At 36.8% G+C, this 22685-nt stretch overlaps 1 protein-coding gene across 4 annotated transcripts; it reads left to right on the top strand.

Annotated features, from left to right (window-relative positions):
• Positions 1 to 36: 36 nt before the first annotated feature.
• Positions 37 to 22638, top strand: BROX (BRO1 domain and CAAX motif containing). 4 transcript variants are annotated; one of them, XM_007988371.3, is made up of 13 exons: positions 37 to 418; positions 3169 to 3285; positions 6424 to 6530; positions 6752 to 6848; positions 9906 to 10001; positions 11690 to 11762; positions 13059 to 13164; positions 14781 to 14870; positions 16374 to 16459; positions 17262 to 17343; positions 17668 to 17818; positions 18991 to 19150; positions 20089 to 22638. In XM_007988371.3, exons 2-13 carry the CDS (start codon positions 3185 to 3187, stop codon positions 20173 to 20175), a joined length of 1236 nt encoding a protein of 411 aa, XP_007986562.1. In that variant the 5' UTR covers positions 37 to 418; positions 3169 to 3184; the 3' UTR covers positions 20176 to 22638. The 4 variants fall into 4 exon arrangements, with proteins under 4 accessions (XP_007986562.1, XP_037841470.1, XP_007986561.2 ...); XM_007988370.3 differs by lacking the exon at positions 37 to 418 and adding an exon at positions 797 to 892; XM_037985541.2 differs by lacking the exon at positions 37 to 418 and adding an exon at positions 1774 to 2759.
• Positions 22639 to 22685: the final 47 nt, after the last annotated feature.

Here is a 22685-nt window from a genome sequence, read left to right as displayed (position 1 = left end):
CCCGAGGCCCCGCCCCGCGTTAGGTTGAGGCCGCCCCACTCCGCCGAGGGCCGCCATAGCTATTGCGGCATCCTCCCTCCGCTCCGCAGGCAGGGGCAACGCTTCTCTTCCTGTCTGGGATAAAGACCATAGCTCAAAAGGAAAACCGAGGGAGGAGAAGTTAGAAAGAGCTGATGAACGGAGCGTTTTGAGGGGACTGTGACGCCGCGGCAATCCCCGCCCTTGAACTGCGCGCACTACCGCCTCGGTAGCTGTCATGGCCGCCGGGCCACGTGACTCCGACTTGGCTCCGGCCTCGCTTTTCGTCACTCTGGTTTTGTAGTCTCGGTTCTCCGACTCCCTCTTTTTCCTCGCTTGTGGACTCCGATATTGCCATTCTTCCCTTAGAAGAACTGCTGTACCGACTCTGAGAAATTTGGTAAGTATGTCAGAGGATGGGTGTTTCTCAGTAATACCCACCGCTGTTTCTCCGGAGTCTCAAGCAATAGGGTCACCCCCTTTTACATTAGTCTCCATAGACCCCTGGACAGCGGACCGAAAGTCTCCTTCTAATGCCTTGAAACAAACGACAGAAAGAAAATCCATATTGGTTCCCACAAATCAGTAGCATTAACAGCTAGATCCGCTGAATCCCCTTGCCCCGCATCTCCATCGGTCTTTGGAGAGCTTATAATACAAGCTAAACTGGGGTTCGTTCGGCCGTTGTCTGGCCACCTCTCCCGGGTTGACAGTATCGGCTTTCCACAAAAATGCCTGTTTGGAAAAAGGGGAACTCAAGTGTTGGCGCGTGCGCACGGTCGCCGCCCGCCGCCTCGAACGGGACTGGGCAGGGGAGGAAGAGGCTGGGTGGTAAACAGGAAGTGGGCCCTCAGAGCTCGGGGGCGGCGCTCAGGTAGGTTACTCCGGGGACTCGGGGCCTTTGGAGTGGGGATCCCTTGTCAGGAACGGGAGTCCTCTTGTGGAAGTGTGTTAGCTTACAGCTTCGATCCGAATGTTGTATTGGTGGCTCTAAAGTCACCCTTGTCCCTGCGGGTGGGTGTGTCCTTCTTCTATCCCACCCTAGGAACTTTCGAAAACTGAAGAGCGCCGGGTCGCAGAAGGGGAGAAGATGGGGCAGAAACTTACCCTCTTCTTTCCTGAAGTAAAGATACGCAAAACTTCAGACATTTTCATCCAGGAAGTAGGAGGCCGCATTAAAAGAAGTATTTGTGGAAGATTTCGCAGCATTAAGTGCTGAGTGTGATACTAACTCTAAGTTTATTTGTAGGCACGTAGATGCTATATTAGGCTATCGGAATTTATATGGAAGATGTGTAGATGATGGTATTTTCTGAAATAGCTCGTTAAATGTTTCGAGTCCTAAATAAACCTGCTCAGTTTTTCCTTGGGTACACACTGCGTTCTCTATTCGTTAAATATGTGGTGCTCCTCAAAACAGGCTTTGTCATGAATAAATAGCATAAAGGAAGCACTTAATGTAGGCATTTCGTACACTGTGCAGCCAACATTATTTTCTAATAATAGGAAAAGTCGATTGTCAGGCTTGTACAGTGCCTTCAAATTAAGTGAACCTTACCAGAATTTCTTTGTTGCTTCCTGGAAGCTAATTGCCATGTTTAGGTCTTCGCCTTGGCTTTCTCCGTAAAATCTGCTGCACTGCCTACTCGAGGACATTTAGACAAGACATGCTGCTTTTTTTTTTTTTTGCTTTTTTTTTTTTTTTTTTTTTGAGATGGAGTCTCTGTCGCCCAGGCTGGAGTGCAGTGCAGTGGCGCGATCTTGGCTCACTACAAGCTCCGCCTCCTGGGTTCACACCATTCTCCTGCCTCAGCCTCCTGAGTAGCTGGTACTACAGGCGCCTGCCACCATGCCCGGCAAATTTTTTTTGTACTCTTAGTAGAGATGGGGTTGCACCGTGTTAGCCAGGATGGCCTCGATCTCCTGACCTTGTGTGATCCTCCTGCCTCGGCCTCCCTAAGTGCTGGGATTACAGGCGTGAGCCACCGCTCATTTATTAAGTAGAGGGTATGGAACTTCAATTTTTTTTTTTAAGTTGGCATCTCACTTAGGTAGTTTTTTTTTTCTTTTTCCTTTTTTGAGACAAGATCTTGCCCTGTCGCCCAGGCTAGAGTGCCATGGGGAGATCAGGGCTCACTGCAGCCTACATCTCCTGGACTCAAGGGATCCTCCCCCCTCAGTCTCCCCAGTAGCTGGAACCACAGGCGTGGCTACGATGCCCGGCTGATTTTTGTAGAGACGGGGTCTCAACAAGTTGCCCAGGCTGGTCCCAAATTCCTGAGCTCAAGCGATCCAGCCACCTCGGCTTTCCAAAGTGCTGAGATTACAGGCGTGAGCCACCACACCCAGCCCAGTGTTTCCATTTTATAATAGAATTTATTGGTCAAGTATTGTATTACATTTTTATTTTAAGAATATTCTTTAGATATTTTTTGGAAAGTACATTTTATTGTAGAACACATGTTATAACCAATCCACTGTTGTCAGCGATATGTCGGAAATACAGCAATTAACTTGAAACTTATTACAAGTAGCCTTAGCAATATAATCAGGGTTACCATTTGAACCCGTTTTGGAAATTACATTCATCTGGTCCTGTGCCCTTTTTACTTGCAGTTGTCCAACCAAAATCTAGTACTTTGCTATTCAGAAGTGTGTGGGGACCAGCAGCATCAGCATCTCAGGTCCTGCCCCAGGCTAATGACTTAGAGCCTGCATTTGACAAAACCACCCACCCCCAGGTGATTTTTATGTATGTTAGAGTTTAAACATTACTGCTCCTATATAGGTATGTTAACATTGAAGTTATTGTGGGCAGATTTTCAAATGCTGTTCTGCTTTTTTTTATAGGCCTGATTTGAACATAGACCATCATAAATAGACAAAACATACCTGAGGCCGGGCGCGGTGGCTCACGCCTGTAATCCCAGCACTTTGGGAGGCCGAGGCGGGTGGATCACTTGAGGTCAAGAGTTTCATTCCAGCCTGGCCAATATGGTGAAACCCCGTCTCTACTAAAAATACAAAATTAGCCAGGCTAATTTTTGAATTAGATTTTTATACTATTGAAATAAATTTTTATACTATTTACCTTGTTTATTAAATATTTTATATTTAATTTTTGTACATTTTTTACTTTTTTGTCTGTAGAAAACATCTGGAGAAAATGACCCATTGGTTTCATAGGAACCCATTAAAAGCCACAGCTCCTGTGTCTTTTAATTACTATGGTGTAGTCACTGGCCCTTCTGCTTCAAAAATATGCAAGTAAGTTTATTGATTAAACCACTCTTAGATGCAAGGTACTTTTTTTGGTTCCATGGGCAATACAAAAATATGTAACACACTGTTTCTAACTTTAAGTTCGTTATAAATTTACAAATGACATGTAAACAGTTAAATCATAGATTATTTAAACTTTGGTAGTCTTCTAGCCCTGGATCCTTAATTTTAGATCAGTAAATGAGTCTCAGAGAGGCTAAAGCAATCATAGTAAAACAGTTAATCTGTGTATTACAACAGTACAAGAGACTACACAAAGTAGTGTTTGAAAATTTTTATTTTTTATTTTTGTTTTTATTTTTTGAGATGGAGTTTCACTCTTTTCATCCAGGCTGGAGTGCAATGGCTTAATCTTGGCTCACTGCAACATCTGCCTCCTGGCAGAGGTTCAAGCAATTCAGGCAATTCTCCTGCCTCAGCCTCCCAAGTAGCTGGGATTAGAGGCACCCGCCACCACGCCCTGCTAATTTTTCTACTTTTAGTAGAGACGGGTTTTCACCATGTTGGCCAGTCTGATCTCAAACTCCTGACCTCAAGTGATCCACCCGCCTCGGCCTCCCAAAGTTCTGGGATTACAGGCGTGAGCCACCATGCCCAGCTGTATAGGGACATTTTAAATTGGCCACATATTAAACTTCTTGACTTCAGAGTAGGGAGAGATCCCTATGACCTGAAATGCCTTCAAAGTGTTCACGTAGGAAAAAGTACTTGTGATAGGCCTTAAATGAATTGTATGGCTTAGATCAAGGGTTGGCAAACTGTCCTATGGATTTGGATCATTGCTTGTTTTTATTGGAACACAACCAGCCCCACATTTATTGACATACTGTGTATGGTTGCCTCTGGCTGTTTTTCTCTACAACACCAGAATTTAATAGTTCCAATGGATACCTTATTACCAGAAAAGCCTGAAATGTTTACTATTTGGTGCTTTCCAAAAAAATATTTGGGTATTCTTGATTTAGATTGTCAGAGGGGAAAGGAGAAGGTTATTTCTGTCAGGAAAACCTTTGTGCTAGTGATAGTGAGTAGAGCAGTTTGGCTGAAACGAAAGCGATAAATGCAAAAGATGTGTTGAAGGGGGAGTCAATGGACCTGATTGACTAATTTGCCTTGGGAGGCTGAAAAGGATTCAGTCTATATGAGATACAGAACCTAAATGATTAAGACATTGGTGGTACCAATAAAGGAAAATCTGAAGACTTGCCGCTTTTATGGGAAGAAGTGATTACAACAAAAGATAGGATAATCGGCTTATTAATCTAAAGCAATGGTCCTCATACTTTTTTTGAAAGCTGCATAGTATTTATTTTAGGCCTTGTGGTCCACATGCAGTCACTATTGCATATGATTCTTTGTTCATTTTTACAAGCCTTTTAAAAATGTAAAAACCATTCTTAATTTGAGGACTGAACAAAAATAAGCTGTGGAGTATACAAAAACTGGTTACAGTTTGTAGTTTGTCAACCTCTGATCTAGACTCCTGGAGGCAAGTCCCAGCTTAGCTGTTTTATCTGTACCATTGGGCAAGTCCCTTAACTTCTTTGGGCCTAATTCCTAATCTATAAAATGAACAGCCTCAATTAAATATATCTGAGGTACATTTTTCTCAAATTCTGTAATTTAAGATGAATAGAACTTTACAAGTTGAGCTGTAGGTGATGATTAAGCATCAATATGGAAATAGCTAGCAAACTATTTGAGTGCAGAATAGGCTTTAAGGATTCAAATTTCTGCCTAGTCCAGGAATTGAATCACTTTCCAGCTTCTAGAGATATACCTCAAACAATGATTAATTCATAAGATGGCCAGTCACATTTTCAGTCAGCTGTTTGTAATTGGCAATACATACATACACTTCTTGGAATAAGCCTCCTTAGAGTTAGTACCAATGAATAAGTACTACATCTAGACCATTCAGGATTAAGTCTGTGCTCTCTTTTAAACATCACTGCTATCTTAATCTAAATCTCAAAAGAAAATATTTGAAAAGTTAGTATTCTTCCACTCAATTAGTAATTTTGAATATGTGCTTTATCCTAGTAGGCACCTACCCAATTCTGGATATACAGCCTCTACTCTCTTGATGCTTACCATTTAAATTTAGTCTTTCTTTAATGGTTTACACATATTTCAAGGGTCTTTGGTCATATCCATGTATTGTAATTTCGGAAGCCTCACTGAGCTAATTGCCTTCTGAATTCGATTTGGAACTGAAATAGAACCAAGTGAAAGCTAACGATGGAGAGCTAGGAATTGATATAGTTGAAGCTATACTAATCGATGAGATCTCAAAAGAGAGAAAACCAGAAAGCCAAAGACTGAACATTTCTGGAGTTGGGAATGAAAAGGAGACACAGAAAAAAATATAAAAGGAACTTTAAAATGATAAGGGGAGCACCTGGAAAATTTGGTGTTATTGGAATCAGAGGAGAAATAATTTCAAGAAGGAAAAAGTGGATCTACAACATTTATTGCTGTAGAGAAGTAAAGGAGAATATATATTAGGGAGCAGTTTTAAAACAACTAATGGCCACATGTTTTGCATATTCTTGATGTATATATTGAATTATACGTCAAGAATATGTAATTATATATAATGTAATTTTATTTTTTAAATATTTTTATGCAGTATATTTTCACATGTTTGTGTTTTATGTCAGATTTAGAAACTTTAAGGAGATATTAAAATGATATACAGATAAATTTTCATTTTTCAGGAAACTTATTGTGAACTGCTTAGTTTTTTATTCATTCTTCTTTCCCCACATCTTAAATGCATGCATTTGTTTGTTTTTTAATGAAAACTTGCTACACGTTTTTATCATGTAATTGAATTTAGTATTTGCCTCTTTAATTGGTCTGAGTTTATTTTAGTACAACTTTTAAAGCAGTTATTAGAAATTTTTTCTCTAGATTTAGTTCTAATTAAATTCATTTCTGTGTATTTGGTAATCCTTAGAGGAGGTGGGCATGTGCATGCGTGTGTGTGTTTTAAAGCTTTTACGTTGAAACCTGGTGTGTGTGTGTTTTAAAGCTTTTACACTGAAACCTGGAAACCAGTTTTATGTGAGATTGATTGCAGTACAGCTAACTTTACTGTCTTTTTCTATCTCTTATAAGTGACTTGAGGTCATCCAGGGCACGACTCCTTGAACTGTTCACTGATTTGAGCTGTAATCCAGAAATGATGAAGAATGCAGCAGATTCATATTTTTCACTTTTACAAGGTTAGTTATTTATATGAACTTGAGGTTTTTTAAAAAACTGTCTAGAAGTTTACATTTAATTCTTTGACTTTTCAAATTTGATTAGTTTATTCTTCCAGACTATATTCTTTGGAAAAGGGCAAGAAGTTTCATTCAGACACCTGGGAAAGTAATCTGAAAATTTTTCCAAACAGAACACTCAATATTTCTTCTAAAACTAAAATATCTTGTACTTTCTGTAGGTTTCATAAATTCTTTGGATGAATCTACCCAAGAAAGCAAGTTACGATATATTCAAAATTTCAAGTGGACTGATACGTTACAAGGACAGGTTCCAAGGTAAGCAACACTAAGGTAGTACTAAATTGGAGCCAGTTTTTGTAACTCTGTAGCCAGTGGTTAACTCATAGTCTCTGTATTTGGAGAAGAAAAATACAGATCTGCATTTTCTCTTACCAGGAAATTAATTAAAAGAATTTGAGCTCAATCCTAGTACATAGTAAGTAAAAATATAATTTATTTCTCCCAAACAAATCTATTTTTGAGGTAATCAATACAAATGTCAACTATAGTTGAACAGCCTTGACCTTTAATAACACACAAAGGATGATTTGAGGATTTGGACCCAAACAGTATGTGCCTACATTCAAGCTGAGCAGAATTTAAGTTTTTCCCTTCCTTTTCTTTTGCTGATGGATACATCATGTATCTTCCATTAGTCTTTCTCTGTCTCATTCTTTCTCTCCAACTCTGTACTCTTGATTCACAGTATGTGTTTTCTTCCTTATCTCTCTTCCCTATTTCTACTCTTTTTAAAAACTTCTCTTCAGAGCTTATCACTCACTTGAAACTACTTCTAATAGGTTTAATTATAACAGGAAATAGATCATAAAGATGTTAATTTTTTACTTACCTACTGTTTTTCAACACCATTTTGTTGTTTAAATGCCCATATATTTTAATCTCAATTTGCTTTAGAATTACTATTTTATAAAAACAGAAAGGAAGGAGTGGAGGTTGCTGAAAGACCAGAGCAGGCTATACATTACAGTGGAAAGAGTATGAACACTGGGTTTGTACATATTTAGATGCAAGTCCAGGTTTTCTACTGCATGAACATCTGCTTCTTCAACTGTATCTTGGGGCTACAGATACAGTATTTTGTGAGAAGCAAAATAAAATTTTTGTTAAGTGACTGATAACAGTACTAGGCTTATAAGACATTCATTAAATGTTCATTTCCTTCCTTCCTTGGGAATATTTTATGTAGAATTCATAATATTCTGGGATACTCAGATTTTCTAAGACCTTGTTTTCTGTTTTTTAATGTGACCCATTTGTTTTTAATCCAAAATTAAGGAATTTTTTTGAATTAAGACTTTTTTAAACAATCAAACCTCTGTCATTATTTTGACAGATTCTATAATGTGTGCATTTCATGAATTTGACGCTTTTCCAAGCATGCCACATTTTGCTTCCGTGTAGTAGTGAGCTAAAGTCAAGTACAGTGGCTCATGCCTGTAATCCCAACACTTTGGGAGGCCGTGGCAGGCAGATCACTTGAGTTCAGGAGTTCGAGACCAACCTGGCCAACGTGGTAAAACACCGTATCTACTAAAAAATACAAAAACTAGCTGTGCGTGGTAGAAGGTGCCTATAATCCCAGCTACTTGGGAGGTTGAGACAGGAGAATCGCTTGAACCCGGGAGGCCAAGGTTGCAGTGAGCTGAGATGACGCCACTGCCACTGCACTCCAGCCTGGGCAACACAGTGAGAATCCATCTCAAAAAAAAAGAGAGAAAGAAAGAAAGAAAAAAGTGAACTACTATTTAACCTTTTTTCAGCAGTGTTATGAGATCGTGAAGAATTATGTGATGAAGACTTTAATACTAAATATTCTGCACAAGTGAGACTTCTAAATTACTTTATTCTTGATTGCTACTTACTCAGTAGAAATCATATTGTGAGTTTATCTGTTCTGAAAAATATTTTTTCCATTATAGATGCTATGACTACTACTTTTATGTGGTGTCATAGAAATGGAGTGTTTGGAAACAAGGCATGTTGACATAAATGAAGGATTATAAAGGAAGAGAGTTATTTATGAGACTTCACATAAATTAGCCAAACAGTTATATTATTTAAAGGTAAAGTTATAAATTAGACATGTCCACTAGATCTCCAGATGTAATTCATTTGATAGTTTCCATGCAGAAAAGAATAAACTATTACACTATGTGTTAAATTTTTTTCAGGAGGATAAAACTGTTTTGAGAAGTTTGTTCATAACTGTCATTTTTGGATGTTATAATCTATACTAAACGATAGTTTGGACATTATATTTTAGTTACCACATATAACACTTTTTTTTTTTTTCATTTAAAAAGTTGCCATATCTCCATTTCTCTTAAGACAGGGGCAACAAGTAACTAAAAAATAAAAACTAGAGCGATAATTCTGGTTTCTTCTTCTTTTTGGGCAGCTTTTCTGTATCTTAGTATTACATGTGTAAAATAAGAATATTCTGCTTTCTTCATCAGTTGAGATAAATGAGATCATGTGTAAAAAATTTTCAGGTTTTTCTAAGAACAGTAGTGAATATATATTGTTACGAATATCTTATTTGCTTGATATGCTTTTGCCATCTTTATTTCATACTTAGAATCTGAAGCAAACAAACAAGGTATAAAATATACTTGTGTTCAGGACCTTTTTCTGGAATGCTGATTGGCTAAGCATTCAGAATCTTACACAGTTTGCCTTCAGCTTTCTTTTTGCCCTTCTTTTCCTTCATTTCTTGTTTACATACCATCTGCTTCAATCAAGCTCATTGGGTCACTTCTATCTGAAAAATTTTTATACTCCTCTTGTGCTTTGATGGCATTGTTTCCTTAGCTGGGATGTCCTTTTGCTTCCCTTCTAGTCATCTTTCCAGGGACAGTTCAGATTTTATATATACCATTAAACCTTCTTAATTATTCTAGCCTGAAATAATCTTCTGAATTTGATTTTTCTAAAATGTTGTATAAGAGCCACACCTTTGAGAATTGACTGAGTACTTGTTAAAAATACAGATTCTAAGCCCCATCTCAGGCTTTCTGATAAGGCCCAGAAATCTGTATTTTAAAAAGCTACTCTATGTACAGTAAACTTTGGGAACTCCTATTCCCATGCTTATTATTAAGTACATAGTACCTTCTGGACCATTATACTTAGGCATTTGTAGTTAATTACCTGTATGTCTTATCTCCCCATCTGTATGAAACACAGCCATTTTCCTCATACATACCAGTTAGCATATACTTCTTTGTACTTTTGAGTCGTTTGTCCAATAGGCTTCATGGTGTGATGTCTTGATAATTGACAGAACCTAATGATCCGTGTTTATAATTCCAGTGCCCAGCAGGATGCTGTTTTTGAATTAATTTCCATGGGATTTAATGTAGCTTTATGGTATACCAAATATGCTTCAAGACTGGCTGGAAAAGAAAAGTAAGTTAAAAGGAGAGAATTGTGTACATCTGTGTTATTTTTCAAGTATATGGTGCTTAATTATTTTAAAAATCTATTTTAAAAAGTACCACTTTGGACATGTGAAGGATTGCCTTGTAATGTTAGTATTTTGAGTGTCAGAATTATGGCACCTAGTGTTAAGAGGTAAAATAAATTTTAATAGTCTTGTCATATGGAAGGTCTTGCTAAGACCCCAAATCTAGAAACCATAAAGTAAAAGCATGACTATTTAACTACATCAAAGGACCATAAACAAAGTTAAAAAAAAATGTCAAGATTGGTCAAAAACATTGCAATTCATATGATACATTGTTTTTATAACGTATACTCTTATAAATCAGCAAAGGAAAGACCGTCAAATCAATTGAAAAGCAAAGGACATGAACAGGCAATTCACAGAAAACAAATACAGAAGGCTAATAGTATGTGAAAAGATGTTCTGAAGGATTAAAGAATTATAAAAGGTGATACAATTTTTATAATAGCAATACTTGATACAGCAATAGGAAACTGTCAATTTATGGTTCATCCATACGTGGAAACAATATGCAACCACTTGAAAATGATGTCAAATTGTATGTGCTGTTGTAAAATTATCTCTAAAGTAAAGTAGGTGATTAAAATAAGAGCAGAGTAATGATTATAGCTACCATTGTATATCTGTGTGTTTCTTAAGCATATATATGCGTTAAGTATGTAATATTTTGTCTTATTTATGTACAAATGTCTGTAAGGAAAAAGAAGAAGGCTTTGTCCGGATTTTATTTTGTTTTGTTTTTTTTTGTAGAGGTTAGGTCTCACTATGTTTCCTGGGCTGGTCTCAAACTCCTGGCTTCAGGTGATTCTTCTGCCTTGGCTTCCCAAAGTACTGGGATTACAGGCATGATCCACCATGCCTGCCTGCAGATTTTACCTCTAGTTAGCGTCTCTCTTTTTTCATTTGTAGTGTTTTCTTTTTGGAGACATACTGATAGACTTTTGCCATCTTAATGTTACCTTTATGTCGTATACTTGTTTTTCGTTTGTAGTGTCTTCTTTTTGGAGACATATTGATAGACTTTGCCATCTTAATGTTACCTTTATGTCATATACTTGTTTTCAAGACCTTTTTGTGGAATACCGATTGGCTTGGCATTCAAAATCCTTTACAGTTGTTACGAGTTTTCTATAAATGTACATTTCATGTGCATTTGTTCCTTTTCTAGGTGTCAAAATTAATTTTTTTTTGGTGGGGGGTGGATGGAGTGTTGCTCTGTCGCCAGACCAGGCTGGAGTGCAGTGGCACGATCTCGGCTCACTGCAACTGCCGCCTCCTGGGTTCAAGTGATTCTCGTGCCTCAGCCTCCCAAGTAGCTGGGATTATAGGTGCCTGCCACCATACCCAGCTAATTTTGGTATTTTTAGTAGAGACAGGGTTTTGCCATGTTGGCCAGAATGGTCTCAAACTTCTGGCCTCAAGCAGTCTGCCCGTCTCAGCATCCCAAAGTGCTAGGATTACAGGCGTGAGCCATCCTGCCTGGCCTCAAAATCAGATTTTTTTAAAAGGAAGAAAATTAGCAGTGAGAAACATAAATGACTACTTTGGATATATAATAATGTATTGGTTGTTGTGTTTTAATACCAGAAATGGAATTCATCCTCTAACTAATGTAACCCCTATCTTTAAGTATAACAGAAGATGAAGCAAAAGAAGTTCATCGAAGCCTAAAGATTGCAGCTGGGATTTTTAAACATTTAAAGGTAAAACAAACAAACACAAACCATTATTTGTTCTTAATGCTTTAGTTCTTGAGTAATTTTTCTTTTTGGGGGATATGGGGAAAGAACTGTTTCATTATATTAAAAAAAGTACTATGTGTTCTGTTTACCTTATGTTAAGTATGTTACTGATGAGTGCAGCCAGTTACTAAATATTAAATATCTCCATTTTTGTTTTAAAATCACCAGTGACTTTTATAATTAGAAAACTAAAGTTTTAGTGCTCTGCTTATTTTTCTGTGTCCTTGAAAACATAGAAGAAAAGAAAGCAGAAGTATTGATGGTTCTTACCTACCTCATTACTCTCCACAGAAGTTACCAGGATTAGTCCTGATTCTGCAGAACTGAACTTCTGATTGTATTCTCTGTATCTCACCAAAAACATTAGAGGGACAATCAGTGGACTCTAATTATATTAAATTGCTGGGAGATGTGATGAGAATTAGGAGAAAGAATATCGTGTCTTTTAAGCAATGTCCCCCCAGTTCATTCTAATTAAATCACTTTATTGAAGGCCTCCTGGAGGCCAGTGTTGAGTTTTTTCATGTTAAAATAAGATGCTTTTTATAGTGATTAGAAAACTCTGATCCTGAGTTAGATGTAGAATTGTAGTGGGTTTTTTTTTTTCTCTTTGAGACAGAGTCTTACACTGTTGCCCGGGCTGGAGTGCAGTGACGCGATCTTGGTTCAGTGCAATCTCTGCCTCCTGGTTCAAGCAATTCTCTTGCCTCAGCCTCCCGAGTAGTTGGGATTATAGGTGCCCGCCACCACGCCTAGCTAAGTTTTTGTATTTTTTAGTAGAGACAGGATTTCACCATGTTGGCCAGGCTGGTCTCAAACTCCTGACCTTGTGATTTGCCCACCTCAGCCTCCCAAAGTGCTGAGATTACAGGCATGAGCCACCGCACCCAGCCTCTTTATATCTTTAATTATTAATGTGAATGAACATTTCAGGCTATCCCGCAAAAGGAATTTTGGTTACTATTTCCGTTAACGTTTTTCAAGATGATAGTGTGACTTGGGTATCTCAGCAATCTATCATGACTTAAATTTTGCTCTTGAATTTCTTGTTCTTATAAAAGCTGTTTTAGTACACAGGAACTTTTATTCTTTATAAGCTCACTGTTGTTAAGTTTTTATAGTTTTTGTTTATACCCCGAATTTCTGCTAAGCATCCAAATTGAATGTCTTGTAACTTTCATTTTCTTCATCTCTAACAACTGGATTAAAGTAAAATCTGGCTGCTTTATTTTATGTCTTTTTTGTCATTGTTCTCAGGAAAGTCATACCCCAAAACTCATTACACCTGCAGAAAAAGGAAGAGATTTAGAGTCACGACTCATAGAAGCATACGTTATTCAATGTCAGGCTGAAGCTCAAGAAGGTATCCTAAATATTGTAAGATTTTTTAAAATGAAAGTCTGTATTGTCATTTAATTCCTCTTTAAAAATCAGACGTTGGGCACTGTGGCTTATGCATGTAGTCCCAGCACTTTGGGAGGTCAAGGTGGGCAGATCACTTGAGCCCAGGAGTTCAAGACCAGCCTAGGCAATGTGGCAAAACCCCAGCTCTACAGAAAATACAAAAATTAGCTGGGCATCGTGGCACATGCATGTAGTCCCAGCTTCCCATGAGGCTGAGATGGGAAGGATGGCTTGAGCCTGGGAGGTCAAAGCTGTAGTAAGGGAAGACCATGCCACTGCACTTCACCCTGGGCAACAGTGTGAGACCCTGTTTCAAAAAAATTAATTAATAAATAAAAATCAGAATTAACTGGAATCAGGTTTTAGATTTTGAGAAATTTTTGAATGAGGAATAAGTTTACCTTTACCATTTGCCTTCACTCTTAGTTAGCAGGAAAAGGCCCTACAGTTTAATGGCTCTTTTTAAGAGGATTTTGATTTCACGTTATTTCTGACAGTACAACATTAATTCTTTAATTCGTCTTTTCTCTCTCTCCTGTGCTCATTCTTTTTTCTCTTTCACTCTTTGGCTTACCTTAAAGTCTTCACCTTTCAATGGCAAGTAATAATGACACTCAGCGTGAAACAGTTAAGAAACTTTGTAGGCTTTTGTTTTTCTTTATTTCAAACTCTAGTGTTCCTCTGAAGATGGCTGGGCTGGTGGCTCACGCCTGTAATCCCAGCAGTTTGGGAGGCCGAGGCAGGAGAATTGCTTGAGCCCAGGAGTTTGAGACCAGCCTGGGCAGTATGGCAAGACCTCCATCTCTACAAAAAGTTGTTTAAAAAATTAGCCAGTTGGCTGGGCATGGTGGTGGCTCACGCCTGTAATCTCAGTGTTTTGGGTGGCCTAGGCAGGCGGATCACCTGAGGTTGGTAGTTCGAGACCAGCCTGACCAACATGGAGAAACCCTGTCTCTACTAAAAAATACAAAATTAGCTGGGCATGGTGGCGTATGCCTGCAGTCCCAGCTACACGGGAGGCTGAGGCAGGAGAATCACTTGAACCTGGGGGATGGAGGTTGCGGTGAGCCGAGATCACGCCATTGCACTCTAGTCTGGTCAACAAGAGTAAAAGTCCATCTCAAAAAAAAAGAAAAAGAAATTAGCCAGGTGCCATGGCATGTACCTGTAATCTCAGCCACTTGGAAGACTGAGGCAGAAGGATCACTTGAGCCCAAGAGGTTGAGGCTGCAGTAAGCCTTGATCAAGCCACTGCGCTCCAACTTGGGTGACAGCAAGACCCTGTCTTGAAAAAAAGAATTTGCTGTTAGGTCATGCTGTTTTGTAGTAGTGATTCTCTATGATTAGCTAGTAATTCACTGATGATTTATTTAAAGAAATGGCATCAGAACCAACAAGCTCAGTGTTTTTTGTTTGTTAATGTTTGCATTTTCTATAACTTTGCATGTTAAAACGTTTAACAAACTGTATTAAAATCCCAGAGAGATTGTCAGACTGTCTTTTGCTATTATAATTGAATTTAGGATGAATAGAGTGAACTTAATTATAGATTCACTTTATTGTGTTTGGTTACAGTAACAATTGCTCGAGCAATTGAACTAAAACATGCTCCTGGACTAATTGCTGCACTGGCGTATGAAACAGCCAATTTCTATCAAAAAGCTGGTAAGCTTCTAATTCTGTTGTTACATTTTTTAGTCTTTAGCTTTTCAGATTTATTTGATCTTGAATTAATAGGGAACAAAACAAAAGGTTTCTCAGATTCTGTCATTATTTGCAAAACTGGAGTAATACTTTATCGCATTTAAAATAGAACTGTTCATGTTTAGTATGCTGCATAACTTATAATGGAAGGGAAAACTAGTGATGTTTAATAAAATTATACAGCATTTTTGGCTTAAAATTTTTTTTTTGGTCTTTATAGCAATCTTATAGTTACTATGCTTTAGACAAGAATCCGAAATCCAGAGAGTTAACTGACCTGTAATTTAACTGCTAGAAAGTGGGAGATTGGGCATAGAACACAGCTACTGTGATAAGCCTATTACTCTTCATTTACTTATTTAGGAAACATGCATGTATTTTTATTTATGGGATAGTTACTGTTTTTGTTGCTAAGGAGAGGTAAATAGAAAAGATTTGCAGTTTAGGGAAGAAGAACATGTCACCCCATTATTAAATCCTGAAGTAAGACACCACAGCAGTGAATTAGGAACTTTAACAAACTGGGCATGCTAGAGAAGGACTCTAGAAGAAGATGCTTTAGTCTTATTGTGAAGTGTAAATAAAAATCTTATGTTCCCTAGGAAGCTTTAGAGTTTGGGTGCAGAATTCTATAGTAAGTACAGACATAAGAAAGAACTTAGCACATTCTGGAAACTTCAGACAGTTGCTCTTACCTGAAACACAAGATGAGTGGTAGGAGAAAAGTTTGAAAAAGTATGCTTGCTTGGGAATCAAACATTGGTTTGTAAGCCTTTGACCTTTCATTCTGTAGACACTTGGGATCTGTTAGAATACTAAAAGGCTGACTTGATTGGATTTGAATTTAAGGAAGGTCCCTATAGTTGCAGTATTAGAGATAGGCTTGCTTCATGAAGGAGTAATAGGCTAACAACTTAGCACTTAAGAAATTCTTCAAGTTTGTGAAGGAAATGATGAAAGCTTTGGCAAATACAGCAAAGTAGCAAATAGGAAAAAATAGATTTGAGAGATATTTGGTAGAAGGATATGTGAGTGAATATGTGTGTGTGTTATATAAAATTCAGTGATGGGGGTGGAGAGGAGAGTATCCTATTTCTGACTTGAGTGACTAGTCTACTATTTGCTTTGCTATATTATATACGTTTTTTAAATTAGCTAATACAATGGTATAAACAGTATTCACTTGGAAGTTCTTGGTCACAATCTGTTTTTATCATTATCTTTAACTTAAAGTCATATTAACCATCAAATCAAAGAGCTGCTATAGTATTTAACCAATCATGTGTAACTGAAAGTATAGGTTTGGGAAAATCAAGTAAAGGTGTTTTTTTAAAAAAAAATTAAATTATTGAGTTTTAGACTTGAATGGCATTCTTTCTGCTTTTATCATCAGAACACATGAACTAAAAGTCTTCTAGTGAATCAGGATGAAATTATATTTTGCTTTTTAAAATGTAACTTTAGATCATACTTTATCCAGTTTGGAGCCTGCATATTCTGCCAAATGGAGAAAATATCTTCACTTGAAGATGTGTTTCTACACAGCTTATGTAAGTATTCATAATGCTAAAAACAATGTAAATTATTGTTTCTCCAGTCCTTGGAGTGCCAGGTCTCTCTTCTCACCAGAGTCTTTCATTAGCATTTTACAAATAATGGACAGCTAACTCTCAGTAAATGTTCACTGAGAGTCAGTGCAACCATTGTGAACTAAAGTGGGTGGAAAGAGATGATGTAGGATTGTAGAAGTGGATTATAGCAATAGAATTATTGTTTGATTCAAAACCCACTTTCAGCATACTTAATGAAATTCTTTCAATTGTTTCATTCTATGCATTGAGAAACATATTTACTAATTCTAATATGAAGGCATACCACACAATATATCACCTAGCTTAGTGAAGAACCATCAATAAACATCATTTTGGAAGTTACGTATCAGTCTGTTATACCCACCAAACTTAATTGTTTTATTAATTAGAATATCATATGAGAGATCATCGAAAACCTTTTTCAGGTCTGAGTAGATAATATTTCTTATGCCTCCTTCTTCCTCTGCATTAGCACAGTTTCCTCCTTTATCTACTATTTCCTAATTTTAAATACAGATTTCGTCAGATAACTTTTGCTCAGTACATGGTTAGAAGGCTGTTTTGGCTCAAGACTTGACATATTTCCACCTTTTCTATGAACAAAGGTTGGAGAAGAGCTTACTCAAGTAAAGAAATGTAAGGGATTGCATTGATACTTCAGTGTGTGAAGGTACTAATTTATCTGATAGATACGTAAAACAATAATAGGGGAAAGCATCTTGAAGGGAGAGAATGAATAAAAATTTGTTTATTTCATCAGGCTTACTGTTACCATGGTGAGACCTTATTGGCTAGTGATAAGTGCGGTGAAGCAATCAGGTCTCTCCAAGAAGCAGAAAAATGTGAGTATTCCTGCCAGAAGATTAACTCCCCTTTAAAAAACAAATGACTTTATCACAAAAGGGAATATGTGCTTAAAGAGATTTTGGCTGAGTTCATGAAAGGGAAATGGAAATGGGTGACGTAATTGGAGAAAAGAAAAAAATGTTTCAAAGACCTAGAACCGTAGAAAATCCACACCTTCTACTTACAGTATTATTATTGGTATTGCTGTTATGTTAGGTAAAGAGCAGTAAATGTCTTACCACCTCCAATTTAAAGCCTTATAGGGATAAATGGGCCATGTTAATTATAATCAAAAGACTTTATATCTCTTTCACATGCAGTGTATGCAAAGGCAGAAGCACTGTGTAAAGAATATGGAGAAACCAAAGGACCTGGACCAACAGTCAAACCTTCAGGACATCTATTCTTTCGGAAACTTGGAAACCTTGTGAAGAACACCTTAGAAAAATGTCAGAGAGAAAATGGATTTATGTGAGTACAGCTTAATATTATTTTGGTAATATTAATATTATTGATATTGATTTATAATTAAAATACTAATATTTTAGTAATACCATTTTTGTTAGTCTCTATTCCCAAAAGTTTTATGCTGAATAGCACTTATGGGCTAGGTGTGGTGGCTCACAACTGTAATCCCAGCACTCTGGGAGGCCAAGGTGGGTGAATCCCTTGAGCCCAGAAGTTTGAGACCAGCCTGGGCAACTTGGCAAAACCTGTCTTTACAGAAAATATAAATTAGCTGGGCATGGTGGCACACGTCTGTAATCCAAGCTACTCAGGAGGATGAGGTGGGAGAATCATCTGAGGCTGGGAAGTCAAGGCTGCACTGAGCCATTATTGAGTCATGTCACTCCTGCCTGGGCAAGAGTGAGGCACTGTCTCAAATATATATAGTGTTTACATTTCACATTAATTTTCTCTTTAAATTGGTGATAAAGTTCAATTGTGTAGGGCCTTTTATTCTACTTAGGATGATAATATATAAAAGCAGACTTTGAAATTAAAACATGAGTTGTTAACATAGAGTTCACTTCATTAGGACACTCACAGTATCCTGATTTTCTCTTAACTCTGTTTCCCTGCCGTTCGTCCTCCATATGTTTTAAATATATCTTCTCAACTTCCTTTGCATATTCATCTCACTCTGGTTTCAGCTACCTATAAAGAAGGAAAATAAATTTTCTCTCCAGTTTTTCTTGTTTTTTTTTTCAAGAGGTTTTCCATTATTAAATCAGTGCTGTTCAAACTGTAGATCATCATCTGTGTAGGTGGGTAGACTCAATCTCATTCCCGCTTTTATCTCCTTACACTCTTCCCCTTATATTCTTCATCTAGTCATACTGAGCTTTTCACTTCCTTAAACATGCCTAGTTCATCTTTAATCACTTCCTTTGGAAGTAACTGAACTTAATTCTGGGTTAATTCCCCTTGTCTGCATTCTCATGGCACTCTACATCCATGGTAGCTCCAGTTGCATTGCATTGTAATTGACAAAATTTCTTGACTTTTTCGCTTTCCTACATGAGGCAGAACAACCTCTTATCCATCATTAAATTGTCATTGTCCCAAACATAACCTTGAACATACTAGGCACTCAAATAATGAACAAATGAATGAATTGCTATTTAAATTACTTTTTGCAGTTACTTTCAAAAAATTCCAACAGAAGCCCCACAGCTGGAACTCAAAGCAAATTATGGTCTCGTAGAGCCTGTACCTTTCGAATTTCCTCCTACAAGCGCTCAGTGGACACCAGAAACATTGGCTGCATTTGATCTCACCAAAAGACCCAAGGACGACAGTGTATGAGATTTTTTTTTCTCTCTCTCATTCACAGAAGTTGAAAGGAAATTTCAGAGTTCGCATTTTGATATTTTTCTCTAAATAGATACATATCTTTGTCTAAATGTTAAGTTAGCTAGTTATGGTGCTTAGTGTAATCTGTGGTAGAACACTCTCAGAGATAAGACCTCTAAGCCTTAAATGTCTTCTGATTTTCTACATAATGACATTCTTTTCAACACATTATCTTGCCTCTTTACAACTTGTCAGTACCTCCTTTAAGAAGAATGTGGGAGAAAAGATCATCCATGTTTGTATTGCTATGGCAATACTCTGTTTTAGCAAATTGCAGAGTGTTTGAAGATTTGGCCTAATTTCAGTATTCTGTGAATCCAGGGGCAAAATAAGAATGCTTTTATTTATTGGTATCTAAGTACATCTTGGTGTTCTAAATCAAATGGTAAATTAAGTGGAAATTTTGAGGTCTAACTACCAAAAGACTAGGGATCTGTGACAAATGAACAGGAAATATTTTATAGCCATTGCTCTTTTCTTGAGATTGAGTTGTATTTATATAATTTCCTTTCCATATTAAAATTTATTCCTTAAAATAACTATATTATGTTCAGCTATAAAATAATGCCCTAAGAGACAGCCTATTACTGTCATAAGTTATGTCTAAGCTTTAGGGTTCTACATGTATAGATAGTTCACTTAGAAAAGAGCATGGAGTAGGAGTACCAGTATTTTGATTTTTGCCTACCTAACTAGGTTTTCATCTCTACTGAAATGTTGTTTTCTGATTATATCTTAAAATGAATTGGTCTATAGTTTCTGGAAATAGCTTTGTCAGTATCCATGTTATATAATTTAATATAGCATCTTTTAAAAGTCTGAAGTGGAAAAGATTTGGTGTTTGTTTTCTCAATCTTAGTAAACTGTGGTTTTTTTCTCCCTAGACTAAACCCAAACCAGAAGAAGAAGTGAAACCCGTGAAAGAACCAGATATCAAACCTCAAAAGGACACTGGGTGCTACATCTCCTAAAATATTCCTGAAATACAGTTTGCACTTAGAATTTCTCTAACAGGAGATAAGATAAACCACAGAATTTCCGTTCTTATTTCTCAAAATGATTTCTCTGAAGCTTGTAGAATAACTATTACATTCAGAGGGTTATCTGCCTTCAGCTTACTTGTTTTTGATTTTTAATACAGTGGAGATGTTTCTTGCTTTGTTTTCAGCCTCTCCTTTTTAATCAGGACAACATTTGAAAGATTTTATTGTGCCTCTAAAGGGTATATTTGGGGGTTGGGTCTTTTTATTAAACTCTGGATAGTAATAAGTTTCAGGTCAATATAGGCCCAAATCATGTGGTTTCAGGTATGTTTTTCTTTTTCTTTTTTTTTGTTTTTTTGAGGCGGAGTCTCCCTCTGTTGCCCAGGCTGGAGTGCAGGGGCACGATCGTGGCTCACTGCAACCCTCGCCTCCTGGATTCAAGTGATTCTCCTGCCTCAGCCTCCCTAGTAGCTGGGATTACAGGCATGTACCACCACACCCAGATAGTTTTTGTATTTTTAGTAGAGATGTCATTTCACCATGTTGTCAGGCTAGTCTCGAACTCCTGACCTCAACTGATCTGCCCACCTTGGCCTCCCAAAGTGCTGGGATTACAGACGTGAGCCACTGCACCTGGCCTCAGATATGTTTTTCTGTCTACACACAAAAAAATTTATTTTCCTTCCTCTTACTTGATATCAGAATAATGACAGGAATCAGTTTTTAACAGAGATAGTTTTTCCATTTCTCCATTGTGTTAATCAGAGCACAGACTTACATCCTCAGTCATTTATCTTTTCTGGTGGGGGATAAAAAGTCACTTAAAGATGAGAAAATTATCACACCAGATCCTTTACATATGTTAGAATCAATAATTTACTAAAAAATCAGTTTTTATAGGTATGTTGGGACCTTATCCAAGAACTTATCCCTGTTCCAGTAGCCCTGTGCTTCGTTCAGTATCAGTAACCCTGCAATGATTTTTACAAATATCTTTTCTAGTGGGTTTTTTACTTAGAGGACAGAACTTTGTAATAGCTCTTAATGTTTATATATAAGAGAAGACAGAATGGAAAATGTTTTTTGAAGTCAAATATTGCATGTTGTAAAGAAAAAACTTTAAACTTAAATGAGTAGGTTGTCCTGAATTACACTGGTAACTCTACTTCTTTATTAAAGAAGTTATAGTAAGATGCCTTTGTTACCTGATTTCAGTGTACATTGTTTTTATGTGGTTTTCTGATAATGTCCTGTCAGAATTGTATTGGTTTAGGCCAAAGGCCATAGCAAAAACAGAGAACAAATATAGATACAATATGATCTTAAAAATAGATTGTAACATTTTAAACAATTAGTTTAGTAATTTGGGAAATAGTGGATGCATAATACTTTTAACAGAAGTCACACATCTGTAGGTTTATCTTTTGATTATTCTCCTGGGTCATTAGATAATTTTTCTATTATAAGTGACAGATTGATTCACTTAATATAAATAATACAAGTAGCATACACTAAAAGCTTACTGTGTGCCAGATACTGTGCTGGACACTTACATAGATAAGCTATTGAATCCACAAAGCAGCCCTGTGAGAAATAAATAAAATCTGCATAAAGTGTTGAAATAGGAATATGCATTTCATTATGAAAAATGAGTAATTATGCCAATCTGAATCAATATAGCATTCAAATAAGTGATTACTTAAATCATATATCATAGTTTACACTCCTTAAAAAAAGGTACATAAATTCAGTGAGGTTTTTTTCTTAACATATAGAAATACTAAATACTGCTTGCAACATAATATTAATATTTGAAGCTGTAGTTTCCGGAATAAGTGGAGTAATAACTAAACAGGCATTTAATTTTATTTCAGTATCTATGGAAAAAATACTTCATTACATCTCACTCTATTTTATGTTGTCTTTATTACAGAATCACTTGTCTATTTGTTGTGTGCCACTTACTGACAAAACTTTAAACAGTACTTGATGCCAGCTCTTTACTCTCTGGCTGTGGGACCTATTTCTCTTAGGTACTTGTGCTTATTAATCTACTTACTAAATTTTCACATTGACAGTTTTGGGAATGATACTACCATATCTGAAATGGAAAATGTAATATGCTTAGTACTTCTGTAAAATACAGCAATACTAGTATTACTTTACATCAGTAGGCATCTTTTACGTGAGCAGATAAATATTTTGTTGACTCAGCAAAAGTAACACTTTGTGACTAAAATATCCCATTATATATAATGTTTTTTGAAATGTTCGAAATTTTGGGAAATTATCACATATCTAGAAGTTGCATGAAGGTTATAGAGAGATGTAACTATTTGTTAACTATTACATGGATTTCATACTTGGCAGTGACAACTAACGTTACTTCAGCTAAAAGTGTATAATGGGTTATCTTTTTATTTATGAAAATAAAAGTAATTTTACTTACAATTTCATTGAGATCTTTCATTTTCGACAAATATTTTTATACTTACTAA

The sequence above is a fragment of the Chlorocebus sabaeus genome, chromosome 25 (assembly GCF_047675955.1).
Source record: "Chlorocebus sabaeus isolate Y175 chromosome 25, mChlSab1.0.hap1, whole genome shotgun sequence".
Lineage (NCBI taxonomy): Eukaryota > Metazoa > Chordata > Mammalia > Primates > Cercopithecidae > Chlorocebus > Chlorocebus sabaeus.
This window is presented reverse-complemented; position numbering and strand designations above follow the sequence as displayed.